Source organism: Taudactylus pleione, unplaced genomic scaffold (assembly GCF_031769625.1).
Source record: "Taudactylus pleione unplaced genomic scaffold, aTauple2 ptg000676l, whole genome shotgun sequence".
Taxonomy (NCBI): Eukaryota; Metazoa; Chordata; class Amphibia; order Anura; family Myobatrachidae; genus Taudactylus; species Taudactylus pleione.
Genome location: NW_028285078.1, coordinates 961,461 through 984,603, shown reverse-complemented (window position 1 = coordinate 984,603; position 23,143 = coordinate 961,461). Strand labels below are relative to the sequence as shown.

At 46.6% G+C, this 23,143-nt stretch overlaps 1 protein-coding gene across 1 annotated transcript in view; it reads right to left on the bottom strand.

The window, feature by feature from the left end:
* Positions 1-5,235: 5,235 nt before the first annotated feature.
* The window catches only part of VDAC3 (voltage dependent anion channel 3), a 35,561-nt gene continuing 17,653 nt past the window's right edge, over positions 5,236-23,143 (bottom strand). The window contains exons 4-9 of the mRNA XM_088455866.1: positions 19,627-19,779; positions 19,484-19,536; positions 19,142-19,369; positions 18,868-19,018; positions 16,696-16,753; positions 5,236-5,741 (exon numbers count right to left, since the gene is read on the bottom strand). Of these exons, the coding sequence (XP_088311992.1) occupies positions 5,650-5,741; positions 16,696-16,753; positions 18,868-19,018; positions 19,142-19,369; positions 19,484-19,536; positions 19,627-19,779 (735 nt within the window). The 3' untranslated portion in view covers positions 5,236-5,649. The remainder of the gene's footprint in view (positions 5,742-16,695; positions 16,754-18,867; positions 19,019-19,141; positions 19,370-19,483; positions 19,537-19,626; positions 19,780-23,143) is intronic.

Genomic DNA, 23,143 nt, shown 5'->3' with positions numbered 1-23,143 from the left:
TGTAAAGGTATTTAGTGTCTTTCTCTTACATTCCACTACAGTGGTTTAAAAGTAAAGTGACTATTTATCTTGCTCTTTCTCATTCAAACCTGTATAAACATGAAAAATTGCAGCACATGATTGTTACTTTGTAAAGCTGGGTACACACTATACAATTTATTGGTCAATCTTGCGGTCCACGATGGATCGCAGTGACAATCGTATAGTGCGCACCCCCAATTTGTTTGATGAATCATCTGGTCGTAATCTTCACATCCGATGTGCTGCACGGCAGATGGGACAATACGATGCGGTGACAAAACACCTGTAACAATATATCATGCCATCATACAGCGGATTGTGTATGATGCAATGTAACAATATATCTGATTGACTTGTCGTTCAGGTGTGTTCCTAGCTTTAAGAAAATGGTTTAAGTTATACCCAATTTTTACATCATTGGCAAAAACTACAAAACCAGAAAATCATGTGTAAAACACACACACACTGCTGTTTGTGCTGAGGTAGGTAGTCCAGGGGCTGATAAGCAGCCATCAGCCATGGGTGGACCTCGTAGAAAGATGCTGCCTATCGGTAGTGAGAGCATCACCATAGCAACTTCGATGCTGTTTTGAGAAGGAGCTTGTGCTGCCGTCAGGAAGGAGCCCAGCACAAGCCTTTGATTAAATAGAAAGGTAGGTAGGTGTGTGTGTGTGTGTGTGTGCGCGCGCCTGCCTGCCTGCCTGCCTGCCAGGAGATGAAGACTGCCCTCAGGGTTGCCAGCTCAGTAATGGCAAATGACAATTGTATGCAGAAAATAAGTCTGTAATCAGTGCACCCAGGGCCCCTGCACATAGTGGGAGGCACTGCGGCACTACAGTGTATTTACACATTTGTGGTGCTGGGAGTATTTACATATTATACTTTCTTATAACCTCTCCAGCACATAATATTGACAATTTTATTGCTAGGGGCCTCTACAAACCTTAGGCCATATGTCTGTGAGGCGTTTGAAGCTGTGAGTGGTACTAAGGACCCTGGTTTCAGCTGGAACAGGTCTCTACTACACTACAGTACACACCTACATAGTGAGGAGTAATAACAGGAATTTGGTACTTACCTGTAAATCAATTTCTCAGATTCCACAGGGGACACTGGGGTATAGACTGTGGTAGAGCAGAGCCTGGCACTTTAATAATTTAGAAGTGTGACTGACTCCTCCCCCTCTATGCCCCATCATCCCCAGTTAAGAAACAGCCCGTGAGGACAACAGGAAAACGAGAAGTCCACAGAACGGAAAAGACCGACTGCATGTGTTCTCTGCAGTGCTTCTGTTCTCCTTCAGTCACACAACCATATAATGCAGACAATCGCAATAGAACTGGAATAGAACAACCCAAAAAAAACTACAGAAAAGCAGCGCTGGGCGGGCGTCCAGTGTCCCCTGTGTAATCGGAGAAATGGATTTACTGGTAAGTCCCAAAATCCATCGTGAAGCCGCTCAGGGGGTGTGTCACGTTCTGCCCAAAGGGTGTGTTTATTGTCACTCAATATTAAATATTATGCCCACAGTGGCATGCCCAGTGGGCAAATATCGACCTGGTTGTGAGTGCTCAGCGCTTGCAACCGGGTCTGAATCAGGCCCACAGTGCTGAGTGCTGCATGCAATATACTGTAGTTTTGTTTATTCCACAAGACATAGAGGGAGATGTGATCAAATGGAAAAGTTGCCCATAGCAACCAATCAGCTTCTGTCATTTTATAGACCGTGCTAGATAAGTGACAGAAGCTGGCATATACATCCAATACACTATCAGACCCATTATCTCCCTAAATACTGAAAAATAGAAAAATGTTATATGTTTGAGAGGAAAACAGAAATGCAATTAGAATACTTTGATTTATAGCGAACTGTGTTTCAGTGAGGAAGCTGGGTATCGTAATGATGGGCCTATGTTTATGTGGAGGCCCGGAGCTGTAGTCCCATCCACCCCATTTTTTAATCTAGCCCAGGTGTGCATTCAGTAACATTAATGGGTGCAATTAAAAATAAGATGGTGTAAAGGTATGGGGTTTTTTCTAATTACTGTTTGTTTGTTTTTTCCCAATTACTGTGTTTTAAAAGCAAGAAAAAGTGACACGTCATAATAGTCTTCATTTGGGTCTTTATCAAAAATAATTAACATTGCAGAACTAAACATTTCACTACTACTTTGCTGTATAAGTGATTTTTTTTAAATATTAAAAGATCAGACATATTAAACATATCTGATCATTTGAACAAGAATCATCTAGTAGAAATGCTGTACTGTATGTGTAATAGACTAGTTCTGTTTCCAATCACTTCTATCAGCAGTGTATCAGAGCCAGTGATGCAATAACCTAAATGAACTGATCTTTTGAACTACTCTTTTGAGTGAACAAGATCATAATGACCTAATCACCAAAATGAACTAGATTTCCCATCACTAGTGCAGGGCGCTCCAACACCGGCTTAGGGCGGCAGAATGCTATGGCAGCCGTTATTAGCTCCGCCCCGCTCGTGTTCTAGCCGGGAATTAAGCCCGGCTGAAATAAACTGCCCCCAGTAATCACGAGGAGGGACTCGGGGAAAGGTGGTGCGGGAGGGAGGTCAGGTTTCTCCTAACAGCGAGAGCCGCAGCAGCATGTCACTGAGTCCAGCTATAGCATCCACCGCTCCTGCTAATCAGAGTTATGGTGCATAGACAAGGTCAGTTCTGTCAGATGAACAATTTAACCAACGATTTTAGACTGTATTAAAATGAATGAAATTGTCAAAATCTGACTGCAAACACAGATTATGTCGGATATCGTTATCTGAGATGCGGGAACGCACATCGTTCAGCGTTGCAGGCCCACATGTCAGATTTCCTTTCAGATATGAACGATTTTTAAAATCATTATCGTTCATATCTGACAACAAATCTGACCGTGTGTTTGCACCATTACACTTACAGGCTGCTGCGGCCGGGATGCTGGTCTGAGAGGGGGACGAGGAACCTGGACACGAGACGGTGTCAGCTGTGGTGGGTCCTCGCATGGTCGGAAGACTCCATCTATGAGTCCCCTCCACAGGGTCACTGGACACGGGCTGCAGTAGCCGTGGCGGTGCCCTTCCCGGCGGCTCCCCCTTAGCAGGCAGACTGCCACAGCAAGCAGTCTACCTGTCCTCAATGTTTTGTTTTGTTTTTTTTTAACAAGAAAAATGAAAGTAAAGATACAAATATATGAAAAGGCCTCATGTGCACTGGCTCTCTCAGGCACAATTTCTAAACTGGGGCATAGAGGGGGAGGAGCCAGGATCTACTCTACCATCTATACCCGTGTCTTGAGCTCCAGTGTCCGCTAGTGGATGAAGAAAAATCTTCAGGGTCCGATTCTGATTTGCACATAATATGGTCACAACTCCGGGCACCTACTGCTATCCTAAGTCCTATGTAATTTGTTCCAATATTCTGAGTTGTATGCGTCTGTGTGATTGCACCACCACAAGCCCTCCGGCCAAGATAGTGGACATCACCACTACTAATGGCACTTGCACATACCCCATGCGACTGAAATTTGTATGCATGACTTAGAATATGTTGCAACTGTAGTGAGTCTGAGGCTTTACTAGGTTAACAGCACTGCAGGAATGAATGCATCATAAAGGCAGTCAGAGGACATCAGAGCCTCTTTTCACCTTCAGGTACGAGTCCAACCCTACAGCTTATGAGCACCAACTGACTCCTAGTAGCACAGGCATGCCGAGTGACATGATTGATATCTATTAGAATGTGAGTCGAGTGGGGGGAGGGGATGTAAGAGATAAGGTTTTATAATTATTTAGGAAAAAAAGTACCAGTATTGTTGTAGGTTTAGTGTTTATGTAAGCAGTTAGTCTTCATGCATTAATTGGTGGGGTTTACCAAAGGTTTAAGTTCTTAAAGTGTGTCACAATATTATATTCATGCAATGTAACTTGGGAACTGCGTTAAATAGGTTTGAGAGACTAGGCAATAAAGGTAGGCATTGGTGGTACAACCTCTTCCAATTCTTTATCTAATAAAATACAAAAAAATCTATGGTGTTATTCTATTTAGTGTATTTGTGTTGGCTTATTGGGAAGGGTAGGATATTACTCACAACCTCCTCCACATTAGGTTATAGAGGTTCCCCAAGCTGACTCCTGGTGGACTGTCTTGTCTAAAAGAAAGACAATGAAGACTTGGGCAGAGGGTGTTGCCAATCAAAAAACCCTAAAGAGAAGCCAGGAGTTCCTGTAGCTTGTTACCGTCACCCACCTTCCAGTAATCCCGGTGAGCATGTGCTACACTTGCAATATAGGAGTTACAGAAAATAGAATCACATTCTGTCTTATTTTTCCAGTTTTCTTTGCACTGGTTTTTATATTAAATATTGCTCCCTGCAATTTACCCTTCAAGGAACAATGTACACTAGCAGTCTATGGCTCCTATTTCCAGTGGACATACAGCAAGCTGTCAGGACAATGTAATACTGTATATAATCCATAGACATAGGCAACCTAGATCAACATTTTAATGAATTACATTAGATGGTTAGAACCTTTCTATTCTGTATAAAACGTGGATACCCTACCAAGTGATGGAAGGGGGCGATTTAAATTGTACAGACAGATTATGTTTTGGGAGGGAGGTCTCCTAGCTCAACTCTATATCACAGCAGTAAAATAAAGCTGCCTAGTGTTTACACTACCTGCCAAATAAGTTGTGTGTGTCCCATGGTCTGTCCGGGTGTAGATTCACACCCTTTACCTGTGTTTGCACTAAGAGCGGAGCCACAATATAGACACCAGTTCTGCAGATTACATTTTCATTTCAAGTCATCAAGAATATGCATCAGTCACTGAACACACGAGAACTACTTACCAATGTGCAGGTGGCCATCTTTATTATGATGCCTCAAATATTCATTTACTCCATGAAAACACTCTGAACAATGGGCGTGCATTACTGTTATTCACTTAAATCACATAAGCTCTATTTTCATCATGGTAAAGACCAATCTCACAAGAAAACCTACCCCCGCCCCCCCCGCCAGCCAAATGTGACAATGCATTTTTGAATTGTAAAGAAATTCGGGAGCAAGGTCTGAGAAGACTCTGGTTCTATGGCTGCAGCCTCGGCTGCCTGTATTACAAGTAAACAACTCAAACACATAAATGTAGCTCTTTATCTAGGATTATGAACACATGGCTTATTTTTATTATTAGTGGGTTTTTTTTTTACCTAGACAGGAATTTTCGGTGTGTACAGCAAATAAAAGACAGCTCTAGAAATAACTAACAGTTCTGGATTAGAAATCCAGGAATGGGGAACAAACGATCTGTGTAGAACTATTCAGAGAAGAGTTATAAGCGAACATCTATGGATCTTTCCTTTGTAAAACTGGTGACTTATGGCCATATCAACATCTCTGCAGGACCTTTATTGTATAGATGTCGAAGTGGCCACCACGGAACAGCCACGTGCACGGGACACTACTCCTGAACTTCCGCGCACTGCTCCTGGTGACACATTGGCACTGCTCGTACGTCTCATGCTTGTGAAGTCGCATTTGATCTGTGGTCATCTCTGGAGGGAGGAAGGGTCGGGGCTGCTGGATCTTCATACAAGACCGGTCATTGCATTAAGCTTCCAGCTCAAAGCCCAGGCCCACCTTGTGGCTGCCAGCACTAAAGTTCTTCCCATTGATCAGAGCAGAGAGGGTCAGCTTCACTCCTGAATGAAATATACATATATAATAACTGTACATTATATACAGAAGAGACGCTACTGAAATAAGGCAATTTAATACAACCTTTATTATAAGAGAAGATAGGACGGGGAACTAGCAGCATGCTTTGAAATTATTTTGTATGTACTTTTTTTATTTATAAAAGCAGAAAGTACATAATAATGGTAACAGTACACACAAATGGTAAACTAAATATAAAAGTACAAAGTAATAACGGTCCAGAGGCCAGGAAAACTGTACAGAAAGGGGATCAGAAATACAGTTGGGTTTTTGCATTTTCGAGTGTGTTGGGGGTGGGTGTTTGTTTTATTGATCCAGGGTGCAAAAATTTATGTAAATGCAATGTAAATGTGCAGCATGTATAAATAATAAAAAAGAAATAATAACCCACCCTGGTAGCCCTTGGGAACCGGCAGGTCTCTGGACAATATCTCCATTCCCAAGTAGTGGACAAAGAAGCCTCAAGACCCACCCAACCCTAATTTACAGAGTATGGGGGAGATGTATCAAGCCTTCAAAAAAAAAAGAGTAGAGAAGTTGCCATACAGTGCCATCCAGCTTCTACCTATCATATTATAGAATGTACTTGAAAAATGCTACCTCAAAGCTGATTGGTTGCTATGGGCAACTAGTCTACTCTTTAGACTGTTTGATACATCTCCCCCTAAATCTGCCAGCAGGGACTTGGTGAAGCCACGACTGGGCCCTGGCCATAGTGCTGAACACTCCTCCTGCTGACCTGCCACAGGAAACAATGTAAAGTGAAAAGACATGAACCAAACTGATCACTGATTGGGAAGAGAATCAGTTGGGGCTGAAGGACATGTGGGTGGTATACCTACTACCAGCATGTGTGCCTAATGTCATATACACAAAGGGATCTGAAGCCCATGGAAATAGAGCACAATGTCACTACCTGTAAGCAGTGCTGTATGTGTAACTCCTCTTGTAAAAATCTACTTCCTTATTAACCTCACTTGCTGTGTTCCCAGCTCTGCCAGCTACCACATCAGTCCAGTAAATGGCCAGGAGGATCCAGTCAGCATAACTAGCAAAGAGGTGCTGGAATAGTATGTTGGAGGAAGCACGGCCTAGAGGGAATACTACAGGAAGTTTCTCTGTTCTCATGAATTCTTTCTTTCTGGACTGGTACATAGAGATCACCCTGACATGATGCAGGATATGTGATAATTCTTATTTTTTTGATGGCTGGTTGCACAGATTTATGCAAAAAGTTGAAATTCCCTTAAATTGACAGGATTAGTCCACACAGCCACATTGTCCATGTACATGTTCAAATAACACAATTACTATAATTTGATTATAATTACTATATTGCGCTTTTTGACAGATTCAGCCTCCGCATTTAAAGGGGTAATAATATTAAATACAAATCACACCTGGTTTTGTATTTAATATTATTTCCCTTTGAAATCCAGGGGCCATAAATGCAGATGATGTGGCAGTTTGGAAAAGCGTCACTTCACATGTTCATCTGACACCAATCTGTTGTCCATAAAAACCCCAAGGGGGAATTCAATTGTTAGCGAAGGGTGTGAATTGCCGCAGTGTTTAAAAGCCGGCAACGACTACCTGTCACAAACCATTCGTCCGGCCGGATGCCTGATTCGCACAAAAGTGCTCATTACCCCATGAGGCAATGAACACATTTGTGCGAGATCCTGCTGTCGAAAAGTGTAGAGGCCGCAGCGCAGACTCGGCTGGGCAAACAGATTTGCCTTATTTGAATTCCCCTGTAAGAGCAGACACCTGAACTTCCAGGGTAGTAAATGAAAGACAGTAGTCTAATTGAAGAAAATGCAGAGTCTGTGGAACGTTAGCAGAAGCAGGGTCAAAAAATGTAGGATACAGAAAAGCTGTCTTCCAAACTCAGTGACTTTGTCAAACACTCTTTTGCATTTTAGAAATGACCACTCAGCGTTTGTATAATGTCCAGAAACATTCCCTGAGCCTCTGCAAATGATGGGCGGTGTGGCCAAATTGAAAGCACCGATATGACCTTTACTGATCTGTGTTGAGGTTCTGTTAGAGTACTGGTAACGAGAGGAAAAAGAGGGGATACATAAACAGAGCATATATTCCCTTGTTGTGTTGTCCCTGTGACAAGTATAAGACAGAGATAAACTGAGTGTTTGAGGAAGTCTGCATCAACTCTATTTGATGGAAACCAAGCTTCTGCAATAACAGATGAAGGACAGCTTTGTGTAAGGCCCAATCTCTTGGATGGACTTGATATTGATTGAAATAATCGGTGTTGTTGTCTTGCCAGCTCGGTGCAATGCATGTTATGGACAGAAGAATATTTGTTGACATTTCCACCATAATGGTCCAGCTCCTTGTGCCATATTGGCGGTTCATGAAAACAACCAGGGGTATATTTACTAAAGGTCGATAAAATCGATCAATGTTGTGTTTCTGGGGCTAAATCGCACATTTACTAATACTTAGTTAGTACATGTGTGATTTAGCCCCAGAAACACATCGATGTTAAGTTTCTGGGGATAAATCACACATTCACTAACATAAATACTTAAAAAAACAATTCAAAAGTTGTATGTTAGTAAATGTGCGATTTATCCCCAGAAACTTAACATTGATGTTGTGTTTCTAGCGCTAAATCACACATGTACTAACAGACAACTTTTGAATTGTTTTTTTTAAGTATCAGAAAATGTGTGATTTAGCCCCAGAAACACATCGGTGTTGATCAATTTTGACCCATTTTAAATCACCCAAAATCAATTAAAATCAATCTTTAGTAAATATATCCCCTACTGTCCAGTTGTTGGTAAAGACCCAGCAATGTTTGTGACTTGAGTGGTTGTAAATGCTACATGCCACACTGCCCTAATTTCCAGAATGTTAGCATGCAGTCCTTCTTCGCTCTGGGACCATACTCCTTCCACCACTCCTGTATGTAGAACACAGCCCTAAATGTTTGAGCTGGAGTTTGCAGAGAGCACAATCCATCCTGGTTTTCAGGAACACTGTGATTTCTAAAGGGGCCTATCCATTAAGCGACCTGAAAAACTGAACAACTAGCGTTCAGTCCTTCAGGTCGCCGGGTGCGGTGTCCGCACTGAACGTCATTCAGTGCAGGATCCCGACCTCCTATCTGGGAACATGTGGAACCTGACGATCGTCATCAGCATATCCAGCATTTCTACTTCAGGGTCCATAGGGGGTCCACAGGGTGACCTTGGGGTATAGCCGGATCCTGGATCCTCGGGCACCACGGAGTTAAAGCTTTTAGCTGCTCCCAGGATGCACTTGGGTCCATCCTCCTCTATACCCCGCCCCCGAGCCACAGGCACCTCAGTTTAAGCTGGTGCCCGGCCGGAGTCGGGTCACCCTGCGGGGGTAAAGCTTTTAATTTTTTTTTACTTAGTTAAATTTATTTTTTACTATAGTTTTTTTCTCCAGAGCGGCAGCGGTGGGCTGTCTATACAGACGCCCACGCTGCCGCTCCTTCTCCCTGCTGGCGCCGCGATGCCAGTACTGAACTGGGGATCGCGGCGGGGGAAGCCAGAGTCTGTACTAGCCGGACTCTGGTTTCCCCCGGGACTGCTGCCAGAGACGCCGGGGAGATCAAGGTAAGCCGCGCGCCGTTAGCGGCGGTGCGTGGGTTCTTTTTAAACGCAGTCCCATGCCCCCGGTCTAGGGGACAGACCGGGGGCGCTAGTGGTGGCGGCGGGCTCCCCCTCCATTGGAGGCATACCCCGCCAGACCACCAGGGTGAATAACGCGGCAAGCGGGATGCTGGCAACCCGGGGGTTAATATGCTAGCCAGGGGAGGAAGCCTTCCCTGTCTAGCGGCTCCTCCCCTCAGCTCAGCGCGACTTTCAGCTAGTAGTCTGGCGTCGCTGAGCTGCAGATACTCGGCCACTCCTCCTCTGAGGTCTCCAGCAGCCATTTTCTCCAGTGGCAGCGCAGATACTCTCAGGCAGCACGCGGACCGGTCCCCTGCAAAAGGACAGTGTACACAGCACTATAGCCCTCCCAGACACTGAATCTGGGCAGGTTGATTGTAGTGGAAAGGTGCAGTGAGTATATCTTTCTGCATGGTATGTGACTTTTGCTAGTGCTGCCTGTCTGTGCTAATTTCTACTTACTGTCAGCCTATACCTATCCCTTTCCTATTCCTTTCCTCCTACAAGCCCTACAGGTGTGCGGGGGAAGGGTGTTTCTACGGACCTCACTTATATAGATCACGTATTTGTGAGGTCCGTCACATACAGTTGTGTGCTACACACGGCCATATTGTGGGCTGTTGTCCAGCACATTGGTGAGTGCGCATGTTTTCTTCCTATGTCATAACTGTATATTTAATTATATAGTCTGTCATGTCTGAGGAGGAGATTGAGCACTCCGTGGCTCCGGTATTGTTCTCCTGCAGGCGCTGTTCTGCAGAAGTGGATAGGGAGGATTTGTCACAGGACGGCCTGTGCGGACGGTGCCAGGCGGTCCCTGGTACGTCTAAACCTCCTATGTCGCAGGAGCCACCATGGGCGATGTTTTCCCAGGTGCTGGTGTCCATCGCAGACCATCTGTCGGTCCCGACTGCCCTCCCTACTAGGGCGTTGCCCCAGTCTACCATCCCCCACTCCCCGGGTGTCCCACAATTATTGCAGACTCCCCCGGGGTCTCAGCCTGTTGGTCCCTATGCGGGGTTTCCAATGTATATACAGTCCACCCCTGTGGCGCAGCAGGCTATGGTGCCGTTTCAGGCTCCTGTGGCAGCTCCTCCACCCTGGGTGGATGCGCTTTCCCACATTGTCCAAGATTTGGCGGCAGCATCTTCGGCTTTTCAGTCGATGTTGCGCAGTGACGAGCCCTCCAGGGCGTCTAAACGCACAGTTATGGTGCAGGCTGCGCATTTTTCGGATGATGGTGAGGTGCAGGATGACTCAGCCTCAGATGCCTCTCCAGGAGGTAGACACTAAGTCTTCCATCAATGTGCGGGCTCTGGTTAGGGCGGTGCGGGCCATTCTTCTGATTGAGGATGAGGCACCCGCTCCCAAGTCGAGGTATCCTAGTTTTAAAAAAGCTAAGGTTACTTCTGCAGCGTTCCCCTTGTCTGATCAGTTGACGGATCACATGGCGGTGGCCTGGCAGACGCCCAGTAAGCGATTCCTGCCACAGAAGCGCTTGGCGTCCAATTATCCGTTTCCGGAGGCGCATTGTAAGAAATGGGAAACTCCGCCTGCGGTCGATTCCCATGTAACACGCCTCATCAGGAGTGCTACTTTGCCATTGCCGTCTATATCCTCGCTGAAGGATCCTACGGACAGGAAGGCGGAGACTTGTCTAAAGTCTATTTACTCTCTCTCAGGGGCTGTAGCCCAGCCGTCCATGGCTATCTCCTGGGTGGCCAAGGCCATTGAGGGTTGGGCCAACGCCTTGGAGGATACGTTTACGGATGAAGCTCCGGATGTCCAGAGGGCGTTGTTAGAACAGATGAGAGATGTCGCTTCCTACATTGGAGAAGCATCTTTGGATGCTAGCCTGCTGACCTCTAGGGTTTCGGCGGCAGCAATGTCTGCTCGCAGATCCTTGTGGTTGAGGTCTTGGAGAGCAGACGCTGATTCAAAGAAAGGCTTGGAGGCCTTACCTTTTAATGGAGAGTTACTATTTGGTCCGGACCTGGACAAAATAGTAGATACCCTGGCAAAATCCAAGTCAGCCTTCCTCCCTTCTGCTACGACACCTGCTAAGGTCCGGAGCTCGGCCTTTCGCTCCTTTCAGGTTCAGGGCAAGGCAAAGGGTCAGTCCTTCCCGAGGCAGTCCGCACCCAAGACCGCCTCAAAGCCAAGGAAGCAAGCCTGGAGTGCTAGGCGCCCTTCTTCCAAGCAAGAAGATAAGCCTTCTGCGTGATGGGACGGGCCTCCCTTTGGGGGACCCCAGAGTGGGAGGCCGACTTCTTCAATTCGCCCAGTGCTGGCACAATACCACCACGGATGCCTGGGTGCGAGAAGTGGTCTCCCAGGGGTACGCCCTGTCTTTTCGGCACAGGCCGCCTCGCCAGTTTTTTTGCACGAGTCCTTCTCAGGAAAAAACCAAGGCCTTGCAAGTTCAGGAAGCCATAGAGGCCTTGCTGACGGCGGGGGTCATTATACCCGTACCACAATCTCAACGTGGGATGGGGTATTACTCTACGCTGTTTCTGGTGCAGAAACACAATGGCTCTCATCGCCCCATCCTCAATTTGAAGTCCCTGAACAGGTTTCTCAGGGTTCCCAAATTCAGGATGGAAACTTTGCGTTCCATCATTCTGGCGATGGAACCGGGGGATTATATGGTCTCCCTGGATATCCAGGACGCCTACCTCCATGTGCCTATAGCAACATCACACCAACGGTTTCTGTGGTTTGCTATTCTCCACAACCACTACCAATTCAGGGCTCTACCCTTTGGCCTCTCCACGGCACCAAGGGTATTTACCAAGGTGATGGCGGTCATGACGGCTCACCTTCGGAGCCAGGGGATACGGTTGCTACCGTATCTAAACAACCTCCTCTTGCTGGCAAGCTCCCCGGAGGTACTGATCCAGCATCTCCACCTGACGGTCGCTTGTCTACAGGCGCACGGGTGGTTGATCAACTGGAAGAAGTCCTCCCTCATCCCATCACAGCGGATGATTCATTTGTGGGCCCTGCTGGACTCTCGTCAGCAACGGATTTTTCTGACGCCAGAGAAGGTCTCCTCCTTACAGCTGCGGATTCACAGTTGTCTGAGCAGTGGCAGTGTGTTGGTGCACTCAGCGATGAGAGTTTTGGGGTCCATGGTGTCAGCATTCGACATGGTGGAGTTTGCCCAGTTCCATTCCAGGCCCCTGCAGAGGCTGATTCTTTCGGAATGGAACGGATTGCCACACAGGATCCGCTCTCAGATGCTGGTGTTGTCCTCGGAGGTGCGTCTGTCCCTGGCCTGGTGGCTACAGACGGCTCATCTCCTCGAGGGGCGCCCCTTTTGGATCCCGGAATGGGTTCTGCTCACGACAGATGCCAGTCTCCGGGGTTGGGGGGCGGTGACAGGCTCCTTGTCACTTCAGGGTCGTTGGTCGGCGGAGGAAGCGATTCTTCCCATCAACATCCTGGAACTGCGGGCAGTGTACAGAGCCCTGCAGTCGTCCGGCACCGCTCTTCACGGAAGGGCCGTTCAGGTGCAGTCAGACAACGCCACCACGGTGGCGTACATCAATCACCAGGGAGGGACTCGCAGTCGAGCTGCGATGTCGGAGGTGTCCCGCGTCCTGGCTTGGGCAGAGCGCTATCTTCCAGCTCTCTTGGCAGTCTTCATCCCGGGTGTCCTCAATTGGGAGGCAGACTTCTTCAGCCGTTACGACGTGCATCCCGGGGAATGGTTGCTTCATCCAGAGGTATTCCAACTACTCATGGACAAGTGGGGGCTGCCAGAGCTGGACCTGATGGCGTCCCGTCACAATCACAAGCTGCCTGTGTACGGGTCAAGGACAAGGGATGCAGGCGCAAGTCTGATAGACGCACTGTCGGTGAAATGGCTGTTTCACCTGGCTTACTCGTTCCCTCCGATATCTCTGCTGCTTTGAGTCCTGCGCAAGTTCAAGCAGGACGGAGGCACACTGATCCTGGTGGCCCCAGCGTGGCCCAGAAGGCCGTGGTACTCCGATCTGCGGAGCCTGTCCATCGACGCTCCGTACCTCCTACCTCAAAGGCGGGACCTGTTGTCTCAGGGGCCCTGTCTTCACCCGGATCTTGGTCGACTATCTTTGACGGCGTGGCTCTTGAGACAGCCGTCCTGAGGTCTCGGGGCTTTTCTAGCTCCGTTATTACCACCATGCTGAGGGCGCGCAAGCCTGCTTCCGCGAGGATCTACCACAGAGTGTCGCACACTTACTTTCAGTGGTGCGAGGCCAGAAAATATGATCCCCAGGTGTTCCGAGTTTCGCGTATTCTGGCTTTCCTTCAGTCGGGTTTGGATTTAGGATTATGTCTTTCCTCACTGAAGGTGCACGTGTCTGCTCTGTCGTTGTGGTTCCAGCACATGATTGCTGCTATGCCGGACGTACACACCTTTTTCCAGGGTGTTTTAAGAATCCAGCCTCCCTTTGTGCCACCTGTGGCCCCATGGGATTTGGCGGTGGTTCTTCGGGCCTTACAGGGTCCTCCTTTTGAGCCCTTGGAGTCAGTGGAGCTCAAGTGGCTAACTTTTAAGACGGTTTTCCTCTTGGCAATTGCTGCTGCCAGGAGGGTTTCGGATTTGGGGGCGCTTTCCCGTCGTCCCCCTTTTCTGGTTTTTCATCAGGACAGAGCGGTGCTTCGCACTCGTCCTGATTTCCTGCCTAAGGTGGTTTCCAGGTTCCACATTAATCAGGAAATTGGTGTACCAGCCTTTCAGTCGCCTGATCTTTCGGCTGGGGAGGGTTCCTTAGACGTTGTCCGTGCACTCCAGGTTTATGTGGACCGGACTAGTTCTGTGAGGAAGTCGGATTCTTTGTTTATCCTCTTTGGTTTTCACAAGAGCGGTTGGCCTGCCAACAAACAGACTCTAGCCTGTTGGCTTCGTTCTGTTATTATTGAGGCTTATATGCAGGAGGGTTTACCTGTTCCAGCCTCTGTTAAGGCTCATTCCACTCGGTCTGTGGGCCCTTCTTGGGCTGCTAGCCGTGGCGCCTCTGCTGTTCAGCTCTGTAAGGCGGCCACCTGGTCTTCCATTCAGACCTTTTTGAGTTTCTATGCGTTTGACACCTTTGCCTCTCAGGATGCATCCTTTGGGCGCCGGGTTCACCTATCAGCACAGGAGCGTTCCCGCCCTTAGTTGGACTGCTTTGGGACATCCCCAAGGTCACCCTGTGGACCCCTATGGACCCTGAAGTAGAAAACAAGAGATATGGTAAGAACCTACCTTTGTTATCTCTGTTTCTACGAAGTCCATAGGGTCCACTGGGCACCCGCCCTGACGCACCTGGCTTCATATGGGCTCTGTGACTGGTCATCGGTTTTCCGTCTCCCATTTCTGTGAGTATGGTTCTTGTGTGTTCCAGTCTTCCTTCTCTCTATTTCGTCTTCTCCTCCGGCCTTGGCTGCTTATAAACTGAGGTGCCTGTGGCTCGGGGGCGGGGTATAGAGGAGGATGGACCCAAGTGCATCCTGGGAGCAGCTAAAAGCTTTAACTCCGTGGTGCCCGAGGATCTCTTGAAACAGAGATAACAAAGGTAAGTTCTTACCATATCTCTTGTTGTTCCGTAGATAGTCGGGTCTACAAGGACCCAGCATGCAAGTGCATCGCTGGTCCTTACCAGCTATCCATTAGACGACTTTTCTGAACAATGCGACCACAACCTCTTGGTTTTGGTCGGATCGTTCAAAAAGTCGTGTAATGGCTAGGCCCCATTAGTCTTGCCACCATCCAAGGGATCTCTGTAACATTTGTAAGCCTGATGCCTTGATCTAGAGAAGCTGACTTGCAATCACTCTGTAGGATTTTCAACCGGACCGACTCAATCATACTCCACCTTGCCCAATACAGAACACTTATACTGAGGAGACAGAGACAGTCTTACTGGCACAATTTGCTGAGACTGAAGTTGATAATCCAGATGCTGAATTCTGTTGTTTTCCTTCTGACAAAGACACAGTGTTTAGCAGTGTCTATCTATACTGTGTCTGTACTCTGCCTGTTGAGAAGGCATCAGATTGTTTGTTTTTGTTGTTTTTTGCAGTATTGAAGATCGAACCATGTTCACCTGAGATGTTCTGTGTGTGCCGACATGCTCCAATTTTCCGGTTACAAGAATACAAGTCAGAAAAATCCATAAATTGATTCCGACCACAAGAACTACCAGCACTTTGGTGAAGGTCCTTGGAGGCATTGACAGGCCAAATGGGTGACAGATGAACTGGAAAGGGTGGACAGGCACAAACAATGTGAAAAACTTATTACAATAATAATGTGGAGATACACATCTTCTAGGTCTACTGAAGAAATCTCCTTCCTCTAGCACCTGGAGAATGGACTGTACTGACCCCACAAAGGTCATCTGTAAACCAATTAATGAAGATGCTTCAGATCGAGATCAGTTTGGAAGCAAGGTGCCAGGAAGAACGAATAGGAGCCAGTGCTCACTATGTGCCATAGGAACGGGGATACATACTTCTTGTATAAATTGTTTAATAATGACTCCAGTTCCACTAGAGGGGACAGAACTCAGGATTTCACTAAGATATAACCTCTAGGTCAGTGATTTTCAACCTTGTTATCTTTAGGCACACTACACAAGATTTTAAAATTGGCAAGGCACACCATCCGGCGATGCAGTGCGCGTGACCGAAGAAAACATTGGCTCCCACATAAAAATATACACACATAATGGCCTCCACAGGACTAAAACACACTACATTGGCCTCCACAGGAATAAAACACTACACTGGCCTCCACAGGAATAAAACACACTACAGTATAAGTGACCTGAGCTGACCACAGCGGCACACTTGAAAATCGCTTGCAGCACACTAGTGTGCCACGGTACAGTGGTTGAGAAATGCTGCTCTAGGTATAGAGTGGAAATCTATTTTGTTGGTTGATAATGAGGTAAATCTATTGATCGTCATGAGCATCCATACTTATGAATACTATAAAGTCCAACAGGACTCTGCAGAGGCTGCTTACATCTACTCCCAACAAACTGCTGAAAATACCGCTTCCCTGGCTAATAGAATTGTGCTTCTCTGAAGTGGCGGAGAGAGGAAGATGATGGAAAACTTGAGTCATCGTGGCATGGAGTTGAAAAGGAAAGAGGAACTATATGCTACTGCTACAATTTGCTACTAATAAATAATACAAGCAGCCAGAACCCTTTAAATGGCCCAAAATATAACTATGAACATGCTATGCTATAAGAGATAGTAGCTGTGATCATTGTATAAATCAAGCACATACCAGGCCGCAGAGACTGTGTGTAGCCCACTCCAATCAGGCTGGCATTGTTGACTTTGGCCTAGGAATAAGAACAACAACTTTTATACAGGTGGCACAAAAGCAAAAAAAGTAATAGGTAAGTAAATAAAGAGTGTGACAAGATATGAAATTAAATGTACAGAATCAAAATGGGAAAGTACTTAGGGCTGGATTCAATTAGCCTCGTTAATTTACCACGTGGGGAAAAGGGTGATATCCTCGGACTTTTACACCCGAGACTATTCTATTAAAAGCTCTTTTCCTCACGCGGTGAATCTGCCGCTGACGCACGTTAACCCATAGATTCCAGGATAACTATGCGGAGCTATGTGTTAACGCGTTAGCAGCAGCCGAAATAAAATAGAAAACCCTATTTAACGCAGATTTCTGTTCAAGACTCAGGAGGTGAACAGAAATCAGCGTTAAGTGGCTGCCGCCGGCTGTAACTGAATAGCCCCGGGCACTGCATCACGGGTAATTAGCCCTTCGTGGGTAACAGAATTCAGCCCTTTGCTGAAAATGTGGAGGTATATATATTTAAAAAAAAAAAAAAAAAAAAAGTGGTTAATGCATATTCTGGATACATTAAAGGGGATTTTCACAATTTTTTTTTTTTATTGGAAATCTCCTCTAAGCACATGCACAAGCAGATCAGAGTTATTCTTCAGTGTTCTCCCTAGAAAATGTTGCTAGTCGGGTGGCATCAACTAGCAGCCGGGTGGGGGCCTTTGTGCAAAAAAAGGGGCGTAGCTTCACATGGAGGGGGCGTGGCCACACAATAGTATCAATTCAGATTATGCCCACACCGTATAGCCCTTTTATTGCCCATTATGTACACAGTATGCCCCCTTATAGCACACTATGCCCACACAGTATAGCCCCTTACTGCACACTATGCCCACACAGTATGGCCCCTTATTGCAAACTATGCCCACACAGTATGGCCCCTTCTTGCCCTTTGCAGCATTTACATGCCCCACACAGATGTGATCACACTTATCAGTAAATCACAGAAAGGTTGAGTGGTGTCTAAACAGTATAACCAGATAACCAGGTTATGCCACCTGTAGCTGACCAGGGTGCACCATATCTGCAAGCTTCTGGCCTGGCTGACATGCTGGGATTTGTTGTGCCATAGGTTTATGTGAATGGAAGGCTAACAGCAATTTTGTGTATACATATCGCTTGCATAAGCCTGGCGATGTAGTACAGAACCGGCAGTGTACGCTTGTCTAAGCCTCCATGTTTGGCAGGGTCTGGCTGTGAGCATACTGGTGATACAGAAAACCACCGCATCTGGTGCACAGACGGACAGCCAGCCCTCGGCCCTGGGTAGGATTCTCTGTGAGGCCTCTGCCTGCTCTCTGGCACCAGCACTATGTCCAGCCCCCATCAATCACCTGATGGGAGCCTACAGACTCCATGCACAGATATTAGCTGCTCAGACCTTCCCTCTCCTCTAATACCGGCTGTAATCCCAAAATGAGCCTGACTACTCCCGTAACGGTGCGGTGCCTTGCCGTGTGGGTGTAGGGTGACTGAGGCGGTGGGTAACTCAAGTCTTGACCAATCACAACGTAAAAGTGTCGAGTGGCAAGATAATTTTGCCAGGCAGACCACCCAATATATAAAGCATGGGAGAACACGGTTCTTGATTATGTCTTTGGGTTAAAGGTGGTCTCCACCCTGGGTTAGCTTTACGGTGGACTCTGCTTTCATTCTTCGAATAAAGCCATGGAGATTCCATGTTCTGGTCCCCCATGTTGTTTAGGTGCTGCAGCCATTGCCTATTCTCCAGGCGCAGCAGCCTTGGATATGTTGAATACTAGCATGTACTGTAGATTACAGCAGATTGGTTAGCTGTGACTGAAGGACAGCACACTGCTGAGGCACTTGTAATGCGGGATATTGGAATCACACAGTTCTGGCAGGGATAACCATTGGTCAAGTTCTTTAATGACTAAAACCCTTTCTTATCAATCTATAAAAAATTTAAACAAAGCCATAAACTGTTCACGATCTGGCAACAGGGCCTTTAGATTTGCACTTGGTTCTCAAAAGAGGCACATCATGGGCACAAGAAAAAAAAACCTATATAGAAATATCAGCAAGCTATAGGAAAGAGAACATATTGACGGCAGTAGGCACACTTACAGAGATGGTGGTATTTGAGTCCAGCTGGTATTTTGCACCAATGCCAAAACGAGTGTTGTTACTGCCTGCACTCCATGCCAGGCTCACAGAGGTCTCTATGTCCTTATTGACCTTCTGGTAAATAGACCCTCCAAATTCAGTGCCGTCATTCCTGAGCAAAGATAAAGCAGAGGTCTGATAGATTGACAACATTCATTCAACAATCATTATCAACAGAGATACTCAGAACATTACATAGTGCATTGTGTTTCTCGGTACCATTAAAGACACTCACACGTTTGTGTGCAGCTGGAAGTCTCCTGCCGTGTAGCCCAATGCAAAGTTGTTCTGTGCCAGCCTGGACTTAGCAGTGTCAAAGGCCATCTGATAGCCAGCCAGCCAGCCTTGGTAGCCCAGGACTCCCCACCCATATATGGTGGGACCAGCCAGGTCGAGGTCAATATCACAGCCTAGGTTGGCATAGTCTCTCTTATAGGACGTCTTGAGTTTGGCACTCTTTTTGCTGTCATGCACAAAGATGAATAAAAACAATCATTAATGACAAATTGGAGAAGAACAACTGTGGAGAAGTCATAGGGTGGGATATGGTCAGGGACATGCAGGGGGCATCACTCACCCAGTATTGGGTACAAATGTGGTATCTAGAGAGAGCTTCAAACCCTTAGCCAACTGCATAAATGAAAGGCAGACAAACATATTAACCCTCAGTGACCACAAGTAATGTCTACCACGTCCATAAGGTCAGTGATTCCAACTTACCTGGTCTTCTAGGGCCACCTCGGTCCCTAAGGTGTTGTCTGTATTCCATTTCTGTGTGAAAGTGAGTCCTGCCTCCTTCATCTTGTACTTTGTCTCCAGGTTACCGGATGCTTTCCCTGTATCAGTGTTTGAGGAGCCGCTGCTTGTGAACTCCTACAAATACAATTATTATTTATTAATTCTCCCCTTCTAAAGAAATTGGAGAGAGAGAAAGAAAAGCGTTAATGGTGTCCATGCTATTGATGGTCTTTATGATGTGACCAATTCCAGCCTACATCACCTGGAAGGACAGCACACAGCCTGTGCCAAGTAATATTCCTATGGATATATCTTTTGTGGGCTGTCTTTGGACTCACAATTTTATACTATTGTGAACATTGCCTGAATATATCCAAGTAGCAGTTTTATATGTGAATAATCAGCTGATCCCCATTCACAGCATACTAGGTCCACTTATTGGGAATAGACACAGTGTGTGTCTGGTACTTACTACATTCTACAGCCTTTATTTGACCATTTCCCTCCTGTCTGAGGTGTCCTAGGGCTTTATTTATGAAGCAACGGCTTCAGTAAGCCGCTGCTTACCAGCGTGTTGAAGATGAAAATTTAAAACGGCAATCGCAGTCAATGTAAAGTCTGGAAAGATGTAGCTTACAGGAGCCGCGGCTTAGTAAATAAAGCCCCTAGTGTGCCCAGTGGTGTTTACTAGCCTCTGCACCTGCCAGCTATATCAGAGGAAACAGTGTGATACAGTGCAGATTGCAGTAAGCAGCTACACCTGGTGGCTTTACCCACATCTCTTAAAGCGGCAACTGGATCCACACTATCCACCTGGATTAACTATAGACACATTTCCCGGCTGTGCCAGATGTCTGGCTCCACTTACTGACACTCCCAGTCACTACCCGCTTCACATCCTATACAGCCGTACACCGGGCACTATACAGGCTACTTCATTTATAAAGGTTGCTCTTATAAGAAGATCCTTTGAGGTTGACTTAATACTTTCTATTGGTCCCCGATATTTATACCGACTATACAAACAGCGCTGAGAGACTCAATTCATTGTATTGCTACTACGTCTTCACACTATATTCATGATGTGACTTGTACCTTTGTGAACATTTTCAACATTTATGACACAGTAATTTTATTGAAAGAACAGATATGTTTCTTACAGAGTTGCCTACTTTTGGATATAGGCCCATAAGAATACTAGCACTATGGTGATGAATATATACGCAGAGTATTATGTTTGAATCTGTTTGCATTCACTCAGTTGTCAGCAATGTAATATTATTGATACATTACCATTATTAGGTCTGCATAGCTTTCACATGTTTTTATCATTCAGTAAATTGTCTTTTTTGACACATTACTGCGGACTGGAGTGTACAGTTATCGTATTCACTTTATTAGGAGCTTTGGCGATACCACTGTTTTTCTTCATGAATTACTTATGAATTCTCCCCATTATCTGCAATAGTTGTCTACTCCACTAAAGCCACACAGCCTGGGGCAAGTTACAGAGTTTTTATTTTGCTTCAGACTTCAAATGATATAGTGAGTCCCTGATTAGGACTAATTCCCTCTGGCAATATTATAAATGGAGGATTTGTGCTTTCTTACCATCTAAGTTATCCAAGTTGCATGGAAAGGAGGAGAAAACACCATGTTATGCTACACAAATTAGGCAAATGCACAAACATACATACATATCACATTATATACTACACAGAAATATTTGTAATAAAGGGGGAAATTCAATACAGCGCGATGCTGAATAACCCCAGGAAGGAGTTCCCAGAGCAATTCAATTGACCGTGCAGTTAAGTCCGACTGCAGGATTTCTGCTCACACCCTACTGAGGTACAAGCAGAAATCAGACCAGTGCCAGCCATGATGCTTTAGGGCAGGGACGGGGAACCTCAGGCCTGGGGGCCGTATAAGGCCGCCGGAATCATTTGGTCTGGCCCTCTGAGCTATTTTCTGCTAGCCTCATCTGGATAGCAGGGTACCTATAATGTCACCCTGCAGCCAGAATCTATGCAGCAGTGCCGCCAAGAGCGTCTTTAGGACGCTTCAGACGGTCACACCGCTGCCCTTACAGCTCCCCGAAGCATCCTCAGGATGCTCCAGGCATTGCTCTAATCACTGGCGAGTGTTTCCCCGTCCCCGTGTGACATCACACGGAGGAGGCGTGGCCTGCACCGGACCCACAAATAATGTTCTATGTATTAAAATGGCCCTTGGCACAAAAAAGGTTCCCCACCCCTGCTTTACGGCTTAGTGCGGCACTAAAAGCATCGTCAAAGCAACTTTAGTCAGAGAATGTCGGTTAGCGCGACTAAATACCCAGCTTAAGGTGTGGTAATCAGTATTCTTATACTTAAGTGTTTTTAGTCAGGCTTAACAGTGCGGTCAAATGAATAGCTCTGGGAACGCCTTTCCGGGGCTATTCAACATTGCACCGAATTGAGTCGCCCCCAGTGAATATACCTTCTTTCAAATCTGTGTTTTTAATTACCAGACCATAAATAGGAATCTAATTTTTGCTAAGTCCTAATATTACATAAATCTAAGGTCAGGTGATAAAAAAAAAAAAATAACCAATGAAATCTTTTATTTACACAAAAAATACGCAGAGATAAAGTGTAGAGATAAAGTGTAGAGAATGAAGCGGCCGTACGGTCTACGACCGCACGGCCGCCTCGATGTTTGTCCAGTGCGCATGTGCAAGAGGGAGCCGGCTCCTTCGTGCGCATGCGTGAGACCCGCTACGACCGACACCGCCGGTCGTAGCGGGTCTCTTTCCAAAGGGGGCGAGCTGTCGATGTTGATTGACAGCTCGCCCCGTTTGGAAGGCGGGCCGGGGGGCTGGCAGCCCAAACGGAGGCGTTCCCATGGGAACGCCTACCGTTTGGGGGGAGGCCCCACTGACATCACTAGTGATGTCAGTGGAGAGCTTCCGGCTCTGACAGAGCCAGAAGCTCTCTGGGGCTTACGACAAGTGAGACCCTACCCTAGGGTCTCGTCGTAAGCCCCGATGGTCGCGATGGTCTATGACCATCGCGACCATCACTCTAGCGGTCGTTAGAGCTGTGGGTGTAAACCCACAGCCTAACGACCGAAACAGAGGCGGCCGGTCAGGATGCAAGCGGCCGCCCAGTTTCTGAGCGACCGCTTGCATCCTCCGACCGCCTCTGAATGAGGGCTAAAGTGTGGAAAAGTAAGGGTTCCGTGGCTTGTAGGACCACCTTTAGCAGCACTAACTTCAGGTTATTGTTTTCTGTATCAGTTTATGAGTCTTACATGGTGTTTGCTACAGGACATTGATATATCAACTTGTAGGAAGTGGTGAGGACTAGATGATTGCTGCATAAATCCTGAAATTTTAAAACAGTTCTGAAACATGGTGTAATTTCTCTCACGTCTGTGTAAACATACACTTGTACAAATGTAGAAGCCAGCAATGGTGTAACGGCCACATACATTATTTGTGTACTATAGCAATCTG